Consider the following 17,618-nt stretch of genomic DNA (forward strand, 5'->3'; position numbering starts at 1 on the left):
TTGCAAAATTGCACTTGGTAGCCGGATTTGCTCAGGATTTGCAAAGTACCTGTAATTCTTCTCTTTCCTGCGAAAACTCTCCCTCATCTTGATCATTCAGAGGCTGTGGACACAATGACAGACACCGGCCTGGAGACCCTTGTACCATGGCGATAATGTATTTACATTTTTGATGTCACTGGGACAGGCTGGAATTCTGGGGTCAGAGGCCTCCTGTGACACCAGCGGTCACTCACCCTTTGTGTAATATCGCCGCTCACCATTCAAGTCTGCCGAGGCTGCAGCTGCACTGTCACCACAGGGGGCGCTAGCATTCCAAGTTTGTTGCAAACAGTACACACTTTGAAACTAAAGTGATCAAACTTGATAGCTGCTGAATTGATAGGCTTAATTTCAAGCTGCTGTTTGCAGAGGGTTGGCAACTCATTTCTATAGGCTTTATCATACAGTGGTTTGCAAAAGTATTCGGCCCCTTGAAGTTTTCCACATTTTGTCACATTACTGCCACAAACATGAACCAATTTTATTGGAATTCCACATGGAAGACCAACACAAAGTGCTGTACACGTGGGAAGTGGAACGAAAATCATACATGATTCCAAACATTTTTTAAAAATCAATAACTGCAAAGTATTGGTCTTTCACGTGGAATTCCAATAAAATGGATTCAAGTCTGTGGCAGTAACAGTGGCGTACCTAGGGCATTTGACACCCGGTGCTGGGTATTATAAGACACCCCCCCCCCCCCAAAAAAGTAAAGGAGCGAGTGTGGCATACTAAGCGTGCCACGGCGGGTAATGCCAGGTATAGGTGCCCCCTATATAGGTAATATAGTTGCCCCAGTATATGTAATAAAGTTGCCCCCAGTATAGGTAGCTAGCACAGTTGCCCCCAGTATAGGTAGTTAGTTGCACCCAGTGAAGGTAGTATAGTTGCCCCAATATAGCTGCCCCCAGTATAGCTAGTATAGTTGCCCCAGTATAGCTACCCCCAAGATAGGTAGTATAGTGGCCCCCATTGTAGCTAGTATAGTGTGCCCCCCCCCTTCCCCAAAATAGCTAGAAGGAGGGGTGACAGGGATAGCGGCGTGGAGAGGGGACATATCCCCCCCTCCCTCACCTTGGTCCCCTCCTTCTGCTTCTCTTCCCCTCCAAATGACAGCGGGCAGCAAACAGGCAGGGCGGGCAGGCGGAGAATACTCACTTGACTTTTGCGTATCAGCCGCTGGAACGCTGCGTCGCCGTCACGTGCCTCTTCTGCGCCTCCAATGCAGCGTTCCAACGGCTGATACGCGGAAGTCAAGTGAGTATTCTCCGCCCGCCCACCTTGCCTGTTTGCTGCCCGCTGTCATTTTGGAGGGGAAGAGAGGCAGAAGGAGGGGACCCAGGTGAGGGAGGGGGGGATATGTCCACCCTCCCCGCTGCTATCCCTGTCACTCCTCCTTCTAGCGCTGCTCTTCCCCTCCTGCTCTGCAATGGGGGGTCGTGGCGACACCCCCCTGGTTGTCAGTCACCCGGGGTGCCACGCCCCCTGCGCCCAATGGTAGGAACGCCACTGGGCAGTAATGTGACAAAATGTGGAAAACTTCAAGGAGGCCGAATACTTTTGCAAACCACTGTATGTAATCTTATACAGAGGTAAACAAAAAAAAAAAAAAAAACCTCATCAGAAGGGAGGAAGTTGCCCTCATCATATTTCACAAAGAAAAGGATGCCATAAATGGATTGGGAAGGCAGGGCAGGGTCTTATTATAATTAGACCCCTGGGCAAAATGAACCTGGGCCTCTCCAGACCTGATGCCCCACCAGCCCTCCCTTCTCGTCCCCATCCTAAAGCAGCCCCTTTGTTTTAGTTGCTGCCAAGTTGACCCAGGATGAGACAGCTGCCGGCCCCCCACATCTCCACCCAACCTGTTTCCCGAGAGCTTTGCAAGGTTTTCTGCAGAACGTCTCACTTTTCCCAGTGGGCGTGCCCGCTCCTCTGTCAGACCTCAGCTCCCTGCACTTCTATCTTCATCCTGGCAGAACTCCTCTCCACGGTTCCATGGACTGACGGAGGAGTGCTCCCACCCGCCAGGGCAGGGACCTGGGGAGCCAGGCAGCTAGATCAGGTAGCACCGGCCCTGTAGGGAGGCTGTACATGGGGAGCAACACATGAAAGAGAAGAGCTGCTGTGCATGGATGATGCCATTAGTGTAGGGATCATCATAGCAGCCATAGTGGCTGCTATGGGGCCTGTAGCCAAGTGAGGCCCTGTCCCAACAGCCTCGCCTTTTCTTAAAATAGAATCTGTACAGTCCGATTTGTACAATAAAAAAACATACCAATTGAGTCACTGTGATCTCCTGGATCCCTCTTTGCAGTTTCTGCCACTCCCCACTGTGATCCTGGCTTTCAATCGCCAGTTTTAGGCAGTGTTTACACTCCAGTCTGGGATTCCCACAGTTTCTCAGCATGTGACAGGCAGGTCCCTCCTCCCTCAGCCTCACAAACTGCATCACAGACAAGCTGAAACTGAGAGCAGAGATGCTGTCTGTAAACAATGCACACGGAGCGGAGCCTGGAGGGGGCATGCAGGGGGCGTGCATAACTTGTATTCATTACAACAGAGGCAGCCCATTCCTCCCTGGGTCGACAAAACTTGACAAAGAAAAGAAGATTAGATATATTACAGAGACAGTGCAACTAGAAAAGGCTGCAGTAATCCAGACAACATTAGAACAGGTATAAGAATTTATAGGATTTATAATTTTATAGGACTTTATAATTTTTTTACATTGTCCATGCGACAGTGTTACCATATAGTACAGATAATCTGTATCACAATGGCGGCCCTGCTTCTAAAATGTCCCCTCTCCTCGCTCTGGTTGTAAAGTAAACCATCTGCACTCACTCTCCCAGAGCAGATTGTGATCAGCATTTCAGCACAGACTGGTTTGTACTGTAGTGACCTACCAATGAAGTCAAGCCTAAAATCAATGAAACTAATATTTAGCACAATTGATCAGTCTTATTTTAGGACACTTTAAGCTTATTTAGGCATAGGTACACTTTTACAACAGAACGTGATGGAGTAGTTCACAAGTGTCACAAGTGGCTTCATCAGTAATTCTCTGCACACATCCGACCTTTTTCATGACATTTTCTATGTCTCCCTATCTTCCAACAACAATGGGAGAATACGGCGATAATCCTTAATTCTGCCCAGCGGTTTCCTAGCAACACATTGCGGTAACGCAGGTAAGGAAGAACAATGAGAATAATTGAAGGTTTTATGAAATCCAGAGGATATGAGAACTGGAGATGGCAGGTGGAACAAAACCCAGGTCACATCTCCTCAGCTGAACCCACAGATCTGGAGATACTGTATAATATTACAGAGGACCAGTCTCCTTTCTAGAAAAGCACAGATCTATAGATACCATACAGTACATTACAGAGGACCAGTCATCTTCCTACAGCAGCACAGATCTATAGATACCGTATATCTTCTTGCCAACCACTCCACGCCAATTGCCGTGAACGGGGTCGGCAGCCCCAGGACCACTCCTTGCCGATTGGCGTGAACGGCCTTCTATGGGGCTAGCAGGAGAGGGCGCGCATCTCCGCTTAGAAGGCGGAGCTCTTCCCCGCCTTCAGTCTCCTATCGGCGACCGCCGCTTGGAGACTGTTAGACGGCAAATATACCTGTACAGTGCTGCAATCTAAGGCAGCACTGTACTGGGGACACAGAAGCGATCGGCGGTGATAGGCTGACTGGGGGAGGGAGGGAAAATTATTAAAGAAGTAGACATTTTTATTAAAATATAAATAAGAAAAATATTTGTAAAAAAACAAACAAACATTGGGGGAGCGATCAGAGCTCTGTTGGTGGGGAGAAAAGGGGGGGCTCACTTGTGTGCTGAGTTGTGCGGCCCTGCAACGAGCCCTTAAAGTTGCAGTGGCCCAATTTATGAAAAATAGGTTGTGCTTTAGGGGGGTTTAACACCGCGGTCCTCAAGTAATTAAAGAGGACCAGTCATCTTCCTACAGTGGCACAGATCTATAGATACCGTATATTATAGAGGACCAGTCACCTTCCTTCAACGATTGCAATGGAAACAGAGGTGCCAGCAGAGTAAAAATAGGTAAAAACAGATAAAGTTGGGGGGCAAGGATGGACTTACCTCCACAAAACCAAACACAACCACTATGTATGGTTTAAACAAGATTTAATTTATACTCCAGAACAAATGAAACGCATTTTGTGGGTCTCTAGGCCGCTCCCTCAGGCAATAATACAGATAGGAGTAACTCAGAAGTTGTGTAGCCAAGTACAGCGCCTCTCGACAGATGTAGTTCATTTTTTCTCCTGAGTTTACTCTTGGGAGATCATTTTTCAAATTCTCTTTAACCACTTCGCATCCAGACCTTGTTTCCCCCTAATGGACCAGAGCAGTTTTTACATTTTAGCTATGTCCCTTTTTTAATCAGCAATAACTTTATTCCTACTTATGACACCTAAATGAAATATATATTGTTTTTTTCAAGGCTTTAATTGTATGACATTTTTTCCCCTCAAACAATTCTGTCTTCTATGCATTTTAATGAGAAAAGAGGAAAAATTTAAAAAACACATTATTTCTCAGTATTACCAATTCCGGTTTAATAATAAAAAGCACTACTGTAGATAAAAAACACAAATTTTGTTCTGCTATGTCTACACTTTATCACAAAACTTAAATTATGTTCCTGTCACAATTTATAGTAAAGATATTTGATTCTGAAATAATGCTACAGTGTGTATTTTTTACTATGAACTGAGAGATTAAAAGTATTTTTAATGGAAAAAATCAAACTTATTGGTTCAGGAAACTTATATTCCCATTCACCAATTAGTGCTGCATCAGATAGTGCCGGAGATGTGCACAGGAGCAAGCCCAATCCTGCACAGCAGTGCTTCAGCTACAAGACGTATATCTACGTCCTCGTAGCTTAGATGAAGTCACAGAGGACATACATATACTGTAGTGGTGGATAAAGTGGTTAAAATAACTTTTCAGCACATTGCAAATGAAAAAGTACCAAAAAGTAGGTAAAAACAAAGTATCCACAAAATCAATCTGAGTACTTTCTTTCTTGCCGGTGGATAAAAATGCATTTTATTGACAAGTTCTGAAAATGTCACCTAGGAGAAAAATCAGGAGGAAAAGCTAATTGCATATGGCCCACCGTATATTACAGAGGGCCAGTCACCTTCCTACAATGACTCCTTTCTGAATAGGTGCAGCTTACTGAACAGGAAGAGCTGAGCTTTAACTCCAGGTCTCCTGTGTCAGAGGCAGAGCCCTTAAAGTGAACCTTAAGTCATGAAAAAAAAATGAGTTTTACTCACCTGGGGCTTCCCTCACCGTTTCTCTCTGATCCTCCCGTCCCCGCCAGCGACCACTTCCGGTTTCGCTGTCAGGACCCGACAGGCATGGGAACGCGAACGATTATGGCCGCAATAGCAGCATAGGGGGTGATATTGTGTCTGGGAACGCAAAGAATCACTCGCGTTCCCGTGCCTGTCGGGTCCTGACGGCGAAACCGGAAGTGGGACGGGAGGATCAGAGAGACACGGCGAGGGCACCGGACAGCTGCAGGGGGCTGAGGGAAGCCCCAGGTGAGTAAAACTCATTTTTTTTTCATGGTTTAAGTGCCTCTTTAACCAGTGCACTGTCCAGCCACTGCAATGCTTATTTTTCTATATAAGATATTGTAAAAAGTTGAGGACAGCAATCAGTATAGGCTAGGGACAGAACTACAAAGCCATGGGTCCCTGTAAATATTTTATGGGCTCCCACCATGTTCAAGTTGTCTTTACCCTCCCTCCTTGGTGACCCTCATGGTTTAAGACTCGTATTCCAGGCATCTTCTAACTAATGTAGTCTCTATGACCCACCCCCCCTCCACACCTTCATCGTACGACCACCATGACTTCTCCAACTCATGACACTTTCTCTGAAGATGGGGTCCCCTGTGAAAATGAAGACAGGAAAGCACAGAGCCATGGACTAATGGAGAAAAGGCGTGGCAGCCAGGTCAGGTGAATTGCTACACTGCTGAAAACTACATGGAGCATGATAAAGATGGGAGAAGATTTGGGGGAGGGCCGGCAGCAATTGCCCAGGTAGCCCCATGGTAGCACTGGCCCTCAGAGTGAGGGAGAACTGGAAGGTGTGCCCTCCCCCCCACCCCCCCCCTAACATGGCCCATGCCCCTCTGCAGCTGCAGCCTGCAAGGACTGCAACCTCAGTAGTCACATAAGTCGTAGGTTCTTTTTTTTTTGTAATGTGTGGCTGGATAGTGTACTGGTTAAGGGCTCTGCCTCTGACACAGGAGACCTGGGTTCAAACCTCGGCTTTTCCTGTTCAGTAAGCCAGCACCTATTCAGTGAGGAGAACTTGGGCAAGATACCCTAACACAGCTACTGCCTATAGAGCGAATCCTAGTGGATGCATCTCTGGCGCTTTGAATCCACCAGGAGAAAAGCGCAATATAAATGTCCTGTGTTTGTAACAGATCTCACTCACTTTCCAGTTTTCAATCGTAGCAGAATAGTCACAGTAAGGGACTAAACCCTATGATACAACTCACCTACTGTTGATGAGATTAGCTATGGCCCAATGCCACTGAGGGATTACGCACAACATGGCTGGGCAAGGTGCCACGCCAATGAATGGGGCACTCCGGGAGCTCGCCACAGATACAGCGGTCCTCAGAGCCTGATTCATTAGCCCAAATCATAAAATAGGACTAGTGGCTCATCTGGGAGAGCAGCCACTATTCTTGCTTGATCAGTCGCCCGCAGAGGGATTACGTGGCAGCTCCAGCAGCTCTGAGCATCATAAAACCCAGGAAATAAAAAAATAAAAAAGAATCTGGGAAGTAACTGAGCTGAATCTCTCCCCAGCTGCACATGGTTTAATACCCACCGTCACTTCTTCTGTTATAAAACGTATGCGGCTATTTATTACTTCTAACGACTGCAACAATATCTGGCATTAAAGTTTAATAGAAAAGGTGTTTCCCGTAATTGATGTTCTTCAGCCGCAATGGCACTTGCTGGAGTATTTTAATCTTTATTTAAGGACAGGAAGAAGAACGCTTGTTGAAAGCGATGTGTTTTCCGCAGCACTGGCGGAAGGCGGCCCAGTCCAGGGAGGGAATTCTGCTCTCTCGTGTAAATCCTTCTTCTCTGTTAAACTTCTACATAATCCAGCATCCCCGGCAGGCAGTGCTGTCCTTCACCAAGAATTTACATATGTCAACATCTTCATTCTACAAGAGAAAGCGCAGGGGAGGCGGGAGGAGGCGGAGCGGCCGCTTTCAATATACCAGGCAGCGGAGACTCGGCAACTGTTACTAAAGAGCCTCTATCTCCAAGATCTAATAAATCTGCGCTTCAGTCGGATAGCCTGTTACTACAGCCAGAAAAGAACAAAGAGGGAAGAGATGAAAGAGAAATAAAGGGAAGGAGATAGAAGGGAGGAAAAAGAGGTGAGAGAAGAGATGGAAAGAAAGGAGAGAACAGGGAAGAGAAGAAATAGAGTAAAGGAGAGAAAACAAAGGAAAATAGAGAAAAACTAAAAGAGAGGAGAGAGAAAGAGGAAGTAGAGGGATGAGAGGAGGGAGAGATAAAGGAGAGGGAACAGGAAGAGAGAAACCAAGAGAACAGGAACTACAGAAAATAGAGGAAAGGAGAGAAAAAGTAAGAGAGAGAGAGGGGGGGGGGGGGGGGGTTAGAGAAACGGTTAGACAGAGGGAAAAGATAACAGAGAAATAAATGAGAAGAGAGAGAAAGATAAAATAGAGGGAAGAGAGGAAATATAGGTGAAATAAGAGAGAGAGAGAAATAAAGGAGAGAACGGAAGAGAGGTAATAGAGGAAAGGAGAGAAAACAAAGGAAAATAGCGGAAAGAGAAGAGGTTAAACAGAGGGAAGAGAGAACAGATTAATAAATGAGAAGAGAGAGAAAAGATGAAATAGAGGGATGAGAGGAGGGAGAGCAAAGGGAAGAGATAAAATAGAGGACAGAGGAAAGGTAAGCCAAAGAAAGGAGTGAGAGGGAATGGCAGAGAAAAGATGAAACAAAGGGAAGATGGGAGATAAAAAAAATATGGCAGAGTAGAGATGGAACAAAGGGAAGATTGCAAAGGGCCATAAAAGCAAGAAAAGACAAAAACAGGAAAGAGAAGGAGAGATAAAAGATAAAACAAAGCAAAGTGAGGAGAGAAAAGTAAGTTTGAGGACAGAGAAATAAATGACAGGACAGATATAGAGGGAAGAGATGAGAGAGAAATAAAGAGATAAAAATGATTATTATTTAGTATTTATATAGTGCTGACATCTTCTGCAGCGCTGTACAGAGTATTCTTGTCACTTAACTGTCCCTCTGAGGGTCAATTTTAGGGGGAAGCCAATTAACTTATCTGTATGTTTTTGGGATGTGGGAGGAAACCGGAGTACCCGGAGGAAACCCACACAGACATGGGGAGACCATACAAACTCCTTGTAGATGTTGACCTGGCTGGGATTTGAACCGGGGACCCAGCGTTGCAAGGCAAGAGCGCTAACCATTATGCCACTGTGCTGCCCTAGCGCTATACAAAGAGAAAGTAGAGAGAAGAGTTGAAACAGAAAGAAGAGAGGTGAGAGAATGTAACTTTTTCGCCCAAGTTTTCTCCTAGGCGATATATTTTTTATCTTCTCTTTAAAAAAACTTTTCAGCACGCTACAATTCAAAAAGTACGAAAAAGTAAGTGAAAAGGAACGGTCAAAATTATGTTGAGTATTTTCTTGTTTGCTGGTGGTTTAACCTCCCTAGCGTTCTGGACGAGTTGAACTCGTCCAGAGACGCTGGAGGGTGCCGCTCAGGCCACACTGGGCCGATTTAAATATTTTTTTTTTAAAACACGCAGCAAGCACTTTGCTTGCTGCGTGTTGGAGACGATCGCAGCTGATGCGCCGCTATGTGTCGCGTAACGAGCGCCCCCCTACCCCCCAGACCCCGTGCGCTGCCTGGCCAATCAGTGCCAGGCAGCGCTGAGGGGTGGATCGGGTCTCCCTGTGACATCACGACGTCGCCGACGTCAGGACGTGCGTCGCCATGGTGACAGGGGAACCCCTCCAGGAAATCCCGTTCAGAACGGGATTTCCGGACGGGCCATTGCGCCGGCAGCGATCGGAGGGGAGGGAGGGATGCCGCACAGAGGGGGCAATCATGTAGCTAGCGCTAGGCTAGCTACATGAAAGATTAAAAAAAAAAGTGCAAAAAACGCGGGAATCAGAACGCCAGGCAGGTTAAAAGGCATTTTAGTGACAAGGGCTCATATGCAATTCACTTTTTCTTGTGAAAGATACATTTTCATCTTCTTTTTAAAATAACTTTTCATTATTTTGCAATTGAAAAAGTTCCAAAAAAAGTTGAAAAACGATTGGGGCATTTGGAGCATTTTCTTGTTTCCTGGTGGTTTCAAAGGCATTTTATTGACAAGTTTGAAAATATCTCCTAAGAGAAAATTGAGAAGAAAAAGTTAATTGCATGTGGGCCTTTTTCTCCTAAGTTTTCTCTTAGTTGATATTTTTATACATTGTCAATAACATTTTAAACCCTCATCAAGCAAGAAAATTGCTAAAACAAAATTATTTTGATAGTGTTTTTTCTACTACATTTGGTACTTTTTTCAATTGTGAAATGCTGAAAAGTTTTTTTTTAAAGAGAATTTGTAAAATTAACACCTAGAAGAAAACTTAGGGGAAAAAATATTCGGAATAAGGGGAAACGTGTGAAAATATGTAGGAGAAAACTCAGGAGAAAAAGTAAATTGCATATGGACCATAAATAGATGAAAAAAAGGGAAGAGCACAAAGAGAAAGGAGAGAGAAGAGATTAAACCGAAGAAAGAGAGAAGAGAGAAACAAATGAGAGGAAAAGGAAGTGATAAAATAGAGGAGAAATAAAAGGAGGCAGAGAGAAGAGATGAAACGGGGAAGAGGAAATGAATGGGGGGAAGAGGGGGGGGGGGAGAGATAAGAGGTTAAAAAGTAATGAAAAAGAAGTGCAAAATACTGTAAAAGGGGTGGATGAAAAACTGGCAGGAGAAGAGCAAAAGGAGAAATATAGGAAAAAGGAGAGAAATAAGGAAAGAGTAAATAAACAAGTAAAAGATGGGAGAGTAAGGAGAGCAAAGAAAAATAAATAAAACAAAAGCAGAAAATATGACATGCATGGAAAGGAGGAGGTCAAATGATGAAGCACAGGAAAGTGGAGTAAAGAAATATAGAGAAATTGAATGGAGGAGAGTGAAGAGAAATAAAGCAGATGAAAGAGACATAAATAAAATAAAGGATAAAGAAAAGATGAAGAGAGAAGAGAGGGAAGATGCTTGTATAAGCAGAGACGAGATGTTTTAGGAGGTAGATGATCACCCCCATTCTTTACTACAGACCCCAGCTACACATACAGCATCGCATTCAGGGTTACACAGGCTCGGAATACATCACAGGAGCCTATAGGCGCAGATGTCCTGACACCATAGACTCCTCCCTCCACGAACCTACAAACACCCCACCGAACTGCACTGCAAGTATGCTGCCTGGCCCAGCTGTCACTTCTCCCTTATTTCTCTTGCCCATCATAAGTAGCTACTGGTGTCCCTTAGTATTAGGTAGCAAGAGCTATCCTCAGTATTAAAGAGAACCAGAGATGAAGCACCCTCATGTATTTTATTAAATTTATCAGTGGGAACATGACAGTAAACACCTACCCTGCTTTTAGTTTCATTGTTATCTGCTTAATTAGTCTATTAGCAGCTGTGATAAGAATCCACCGACTATTCAGTCGAGGTTTGACCTGGAATCATTATAGCTGAGTCACTCTTCTGTGGAGTCCTTTCAAGCCCAAGCCTTCCCCCTCCTGGCTTAGATCTTCTGCTTTGCATACTGAGAGCTGTTATGACTGGGAGGGGCTGCTGCTCCTGAGAGAGAAGCTCTGTGGCTGTAATATGATCCCTGTGTGCTCTGTGTGCACTAGATTCTCATAGGAATGAAACTGCAGTTATTATCAGTGACACTTCCTACAGGCAGATCATACCAAAATGAAAGCACATAGATGAAAGGCTGCATTTAGCCTAGATAGCAGCATAGTCTCATATGGCCTAGACAGCACATCCAGAACAACTCATATAACCCGGAAGGAGAAGGGATATGAGCCGGCGGCCATATTTGATTTTTCCTGGAGCAATAATGGATAAAAAACACTAAAAAAGGCACACCAGAGCGGCAAAATTATCAGGTAGAGCATTTATTCTTTACAAGCTATCAACTGATATGTTTATTTTGTGTGAAACAGTCATCTCTGGTTCCCTTTAAGTAGCTAGGGGTGCCCCCAAGTAATAGGTAGCTAGAATAACCTCAGTATTAAGTAACTAGAGGTGCCCTTGACTGAAGGGAGATCTAGTCAGTAGAATGCTGAGAGCCAACTAAGTAACCTCTCATTTACACTCTCATTAGGACTCTGCATAGTGAAGGAGGAAGGCGTTCGGGGAGGGGAGTGAGCCACCTTTCCATCATCAGGCGCCTGTAGGCACGTGCCTACAGTGCCTTATGGTAAATAGAGCCCTGGGGTTATAGCATGTGATATGTGAACTCGAGGCATGTATGATGGGTGTGGGATCCAGAGGAGCTTCTGCCTGTGAAGGTCAGCTCAGCATTACAAGCTTCTCATTGGTGGAAAATCATAACTCACATAGAAACCAAATTTCAACATTTTTCTGTCATTGAAGTCTAAGAAACAGTGGGTGATATTTTCACACCTTAGCAATAAAATGCCTTTTAAGTCACCAAGCAAACAATAGTCAGAACGAGCAGATTTTTGCCCGTTGGGCATTGCACAGGTTATTACAGTTACAGTGGGGGAGATTGGTACAGACTTAGGCCTCGATTCATAAAAGTGCTGTCGGGAAGGTAACGTCGAGCGGGGAAACACCGCTGTCGGTATTTCCGCCTTCAGGGTGGTAATTCATAAAAATGTTGCTAGTTGTGACAGACGTGCGGAGATATTCCGCTGTAGGCAGGCGTTAGGCTGTCGGGAGACATGCGGAAACAGGAGAAGCAGGCGGAGTCCCTCCGTGCGGTGTTCTCTCTGCAGCTGCTTGGGAGATCTGTCCCATTCACTGCACTGTATTCCGCATGCTTCTCGCCACATCAGAGGTAGCGGTAATCCCCGTCCGCATACCGCTTCCTCTAACCTTTATGAATTGACATTTGTTACTTTTGTTATGATAATCACCGCACAAGGCGGTGATTTATCACTCTGCTGGCGAATGTCGGCTTTTCATGCGGAAAAAGCCTTTATGAATACAGATTTTGCTGTGTGGTCGGTAAAGTGAGCCGTTTTCAGCATTTCCGCATGCGGGAATGCTTTATGAATCGAGGCCTTAGTATGTTGGATTGGTTTGGTTTTTTTTAAATAATACAATCAGTCAACATAATTGAAAAAAAAATTGTTTTCAATTTTAAATCCGAAAACTTTTTGCTGCGCAAGAGGCACATCCCTGCTGGAGTCCCTAGGAAGGTGTAAATGGGGTGGTGTTTGGTAAAATGCACACCCACCTGTGTTGCAGACTGCAGATTCTGATTGGCCCAATTTCAGGCAACCTACAATTTTATTATTGGCCATCTGTAGTTCTAGAGTGTTGTGCAATAGACAATAGACGTGTAACACCACTGAGGAACCGTCAGTGGCTGCAAATGTAAACGCATAATAATAATACAAAAAATAATAATCATCATAATAACAATTATTATTATTATTAGTATTATTATTTCATCTGCCTTGGTAACAGTGCCATCTGCAGGCAGGATGGCAGTACCGCATTAAAATACTGCATTTCTACCAATATTATAGACTAGAGTAGGGGTTCCTAACGAGGATCGGGGGTTCAGCGAGTCAATCTCAGGGGTTTGGCAAAGGGGTGTGTGTGCGACTGTGCGTGCATGCGTCCCTCCCATTCCATAAATATTCATTGAGTTATGTTTTTTGTTTTTGTGTGACAATCATATTTTATTGCACGGTGAATTTATGTGTATTTGAAGCATAGTTCATTTTGTGCACTAATATTAAAGACACATATACTGTATTTTTTGGAGTATAAGACTCACGTATTGTCCTGCAAAAGTGGGGGAAAAGTCACTGCGTCTTACAGTCCAAATGCAGGGAGTTCCGGACTTCTGAATGCCTGCCAATACCAACCTCCAACCCGCCGCTATGTCAGGGACTCCCTGTACTGTGCCCATGCAGAGGAGGACACAGGGGGACAAACGGAGGACACGGGGGACACAAAGGAACATAGAGGAGGACACAAGGGAGGCAGAGGAGGATGACACAGGGAGACACAAAGGGGCTTAGAGGAGAACACAAGGAGGACAGAGGAGGACATATGGTGGACACAGGAAAACACAAGGGGGCATGAGGTACAAAGGGGGCATAATCCACAAGATGCCCCTTCACCAGGATGCACCAGGTTTTTCCCCTGCTTTTTGTCCACTAAACCTAGGTGTATCTTATGGTCAGGGGCATCTTATAGTCCGAAAAATACACTAGATAGATAGATAGATAGATAGATAGATAGATAGATAGATCCAAAATATTTTTTCCAAATATGAAGGGTTCAGACTACGAAAAGGTTTGGTGAAGTCACATATGAAACAGGGTTCCGTACTTAGGATAAGGTAAAGAATCACTGGACTAGAGCTTCCTAGAATTTGTCTTGCGCTCATTGCTGATTTATACCCCTAGAGGTGAAAATTAAAGGACCACTATCGCAAAAAATGTTATTATAAAAATTATTTAGTAAAATATTGGTATTAAATACTGATATTTTACTGTCTATCGGCATTACTGAATGACCAAGTTTCCATGCGCGTTTATTTGATGTATGCGGGAGGTGCAGCCTGCATCTTTGTATACTTGTAGGAGGAAAACAGAAAGGAACACCAAGAGCCCAATATAGTTTAGCATGTAGTATAACCAGGTTATGGCAAAAATGTGAGCTGTTATAGTCACAAGTGAGGGTTACCTCAAAGGCAACCACTGTATAGGCGGGTGGGGAGCATTAGGCAGGGCTGGGCCGAGGCATAGGCTGGAGAGGCTCCAGCCTCAGGGCGCAGTGTAGGAGGGGGCGCACAATTCATTCAGCTGTCATTCCTAATTGTGTATGAAGCAGAAAGAAATAAGAAAAGGGGATACATAGCAGTGACTGCAAGCCAAATAACTACATATTAAGGTGTTGGGGAGGTTGTGGGCCCTGTGGCCCTCTTAGTCTAATAGCAATCAGTGTGTGACAGCTGGGGTGGCAGGGATGGAGGGGCGCACTTTGGTGTCTCAGCCTTAAGTGCTGGAAGACCTTGTCCCTGCTCTGGCATTAGGAACTGACCCCACTCAGGTTAAGAAGTCACTCTCTGTAGAAGGGACAAGGGGTAATACCCCTCCACAGCAGGTGGACTCGACAATGTAGCAAGGATGGAACAGAGACGCTTGGCAGCTACACTGACCAGTACTCGTTATTGCCTGATGATGCGTGTTTAATCCTGCGAAACGCGTTGCATTGAGGAGTGCACAAATGAAATTTCATTGTTGACTATAGTAGCAAAAAAGTTTCTGTACCGTATGTATTGTACATGTATTGTACATTGTACATGTATTGTTGACTATTAAATCAACTGATTCAGTGTCTACTTACTGGTGAGGTAATTCCACCACTACCTCCTCTTGTAAACTGTTTTTAATGGTTTTAGCCTGTTATTGGCGCCTCTGTTCCATCCTTGCTGCATCTGTGTATAGATTCTTTCCAGGGAGAGCTTTTGTAAAGAATACATTAAATACTCAGAGTCCCCCATGAGGAGATGGACTAGACAAAAACTGGTCAGTTATGTCCGATTTCTATTAACCACTGTGAGTGACAGTACCATAGACCAAAAGTATGGTAATTTATAGCACATTTTACTCTGGAAGAAACATACTGCTTATCTGTATTTGTTTATATTTTACAATTTTTCGCGATAGTTTAACCACTTTACCCCCGCCCGTACGAATTTCTCCGTCCCTTTTTCCATCCTTTAACCCCCAGGGATGGAGAAATTCGTACTTTCCGCGCTCCCGCCGCTGCCCGCGCTCCCGCTCGTAAACACGCCGCCTGCCGCTAGTAAACACGCCGCCGCCCGCTCGCCCGGAGATCAATGAACGGGAAAATCCATTCCCGTTCGTTGATCTAAGCCCCACAATGATCCGCTGCTCTCCGATGGGCAGCGCGATCATTGTGAGAAAAGACAAACACTCACAGCCTCCTACTACTTCCTGCGAGCGTCCGGAAGGTCGCAATACACAAAAAGTTACTGTTGCCATCTTGTGGCCAAATAGTAAAACTACACCCTAAGCATTTTTTACATAGAAATAAATTAGCGTTACACAAAAAATTAACTCATTACCTCCCTCACTCCCCATTTTATTTTTTTTGTAATTAAAAAAAAAATTCAAAAATTTACAATTAAAAAAAATACATAAATAGTTACCTTAGGGACTGAACTTTTTAAATATTTATGTCAAGAGGGTATAACACTGTTACTTTATAAACTATGGGCTTGTAGTTAGGGATGGACGCAAAACTGAAAAAAATGCACCTTTATTTCCAAATAAAATATTGGCGCCAAACATTGTGATAGGGACATAATTTAAACGGTTTTATAACCGGGACAAAAGGGCAAATACATTTCATGGGTTTTAATTACAGTAGCATGCATTATTTAAAAACTATAATGGCCGAAAACTGAAAAATAATTAATTTTTTTCCCACATTTTTCCTATTTTCCCATTAAGACACATTTAGAATAAAATAATTCTTGGCATAATGTCCCACCTAAAGAAAGCCTAATTGGTGGCAGAAAAAACAAGATATAGTTCATTTCATTGCGATAAGTAATGATAAAGTTATAGACGAATGAATGGAAGGAGCGCTGAAAGGTGAAAATTGCTCTGGTGCTCAGGGGGTAAAAACCCCTCAGTGGTGAAGTGGTTAAGGTATTGTATAATAATTACTAAACAGTTGTTTGCCAGCTTATAACGACTTTCCACTCATTTTGCTACTGAACAAGTACCTGGAATAACCCACTCTATTGTAAGAGAAAATTATACAGGATAACATGTTTCCATAGCAACCACACAGCAACTAATCAGGTTATATCACAGGGAAAAAACACGCAATCCTTGACTTTAAAGCGTATTTAAACTCAGGAACTTAGTTGTGATAAAAGTTATAACTAAAGGTGGCTATACATCTGATTCGATGACTATAATTGAACTGGATGAAAAGCGGTGCTGCCAAGAGCAGGACCGATCGACGAAGCGATTAATTTCTGTCCAAAATTGGTCACATGCAGGGCCGGGCCGAGGCAGAGGCTGAAGAGGCTCCAGCCTCAGGGCGCAGTGTAGGAGGGGGCGCACAATTTATTCAGCTGTCATTCCCAATTGTGTTTGAAGCACAAAGAAATAAGAAAAGGGCATATATAGCCATGACTACAAACCAGATAACTAGAGATTAAGGTGTTGGGGATGTTGGGGGCCCTGGGGCGCCTCTTAGTCTAATAGCAATCAGTGTGTGAAGGCTGCGGTGGGAGGGATGGAGGGGCGCACTTTGCTGTCTCAGCCTTGGGTGCTGAAGGACCATGTCCCGGCTCTGGTCACATGCATTTATCGATCGTACATGCTGCAAATTCTCGGGCTGGTCTGCTCGATCAGGCATGCCGCGGTAAAGGCACTCGCAGGGCCGAGGCAGAGGCGAGAGAGGCTCCAGCCTCAGGGCGCAGTGTAGGAGGGAGCGCACAACTCACTCAGCTATCATTGCCTTGCTGTGTTTGAAACAAACAGAAATAAGAAAAGAGGATACATGGCAGTGACTGCAAGCCAGATAACTAGAGATTAAGGTGTTGGGGGCCCCAGGGCGCCTCTTAGCCTAATAGCAGTCAGTGTGTGACGGCTGGGGTGGGAGGGATGTTGCCACGTGACAAACGCCAGGAAATCCCAAGTGCTGCCCCCCTAGTGTAAAATTATGTGCCCCCTTCCCCCCTGGCACCAGTGCATGAATACTTTACCTGTCGGTGTCCACCTGTCTCCATCCTCTTCCGTACACACATGCTCCCCATGTGGTTGCCTGCGTATTGCACACGGGCCGCGTGTGTGTGAGGAAGAGGACGGAGACAGCGGTGGATACTAACAGGTAACTAACAGGTAAACGTATTCACTCTCTGGCTACTGTCAGGGGGCCCCTCCCCCTCTGCATGGGGGTGGGGGGGTTATTTGGCTAACGAAAGGGGTTCTCACTGGCTTCATACAGGGAAAGGACATATTATAGACCCTCACCCTGGGAGTAATTTAGCAGAGAAGCTACCCTGCTCCATAGCGCAGTTGTTCATCTGTATTTTCTTGACCACCACAAACAAAAATGTTTTGGAAGAGACTCGCACAGCCACACTATGGCTTCCGGGAGGGGAAAATTCGCTTTGAAGTTTATTGGATTTTTTCTGAATTATTATAGATTAGCC

The 17,618-nt window shown here is 44.7% G+C and overlaps 1 protein-coding gene across 3 annotated transcripts in view; it reads right to left on the reverse strand.

Annotated features, from left to right (window-relative positions):
• TUB (TUB bipartite transcription factor) overlaps positions 1-17,618 on the reverse strand; it is a 305,609-nt gene that overhangs the window by 218,131 nt on the left and 69,860 nt on the right. The window contains exon 1 of one of the 3 annotated variants that reach the window (XM_068260532.1): positions 50-109. The exons of the other annotated variants lie outside the window; for them this stretch is intronic. Within the exon in view, the coding sequence (XP_068116633.1) occupies positions 50-96 (47 nt within the window). The 5' untranslated portion in view covers positions 97-109. Of the gene's footprint in view, positions 1-49; positions 110-17,618 lie in introns of those variants that run through there. 3 annotated transcript variants of the gene reach the window in all.

Source organism: Hyperolius riggenbachi, chromosome 11 (genome assembly GCF_040937935.1).
Source record: "Hyperolius riggenbachi isolate aHypRig1 chromosome 11, aHypRig1.pri, whole genome shotgun sequence".
Taxonomy (NCBI): Eukaryota; Metazoa; Chordata; class Amphibia; order Anura; family Hyperoliidae; genus Hyperolius; species Hyperolius riggenbachi.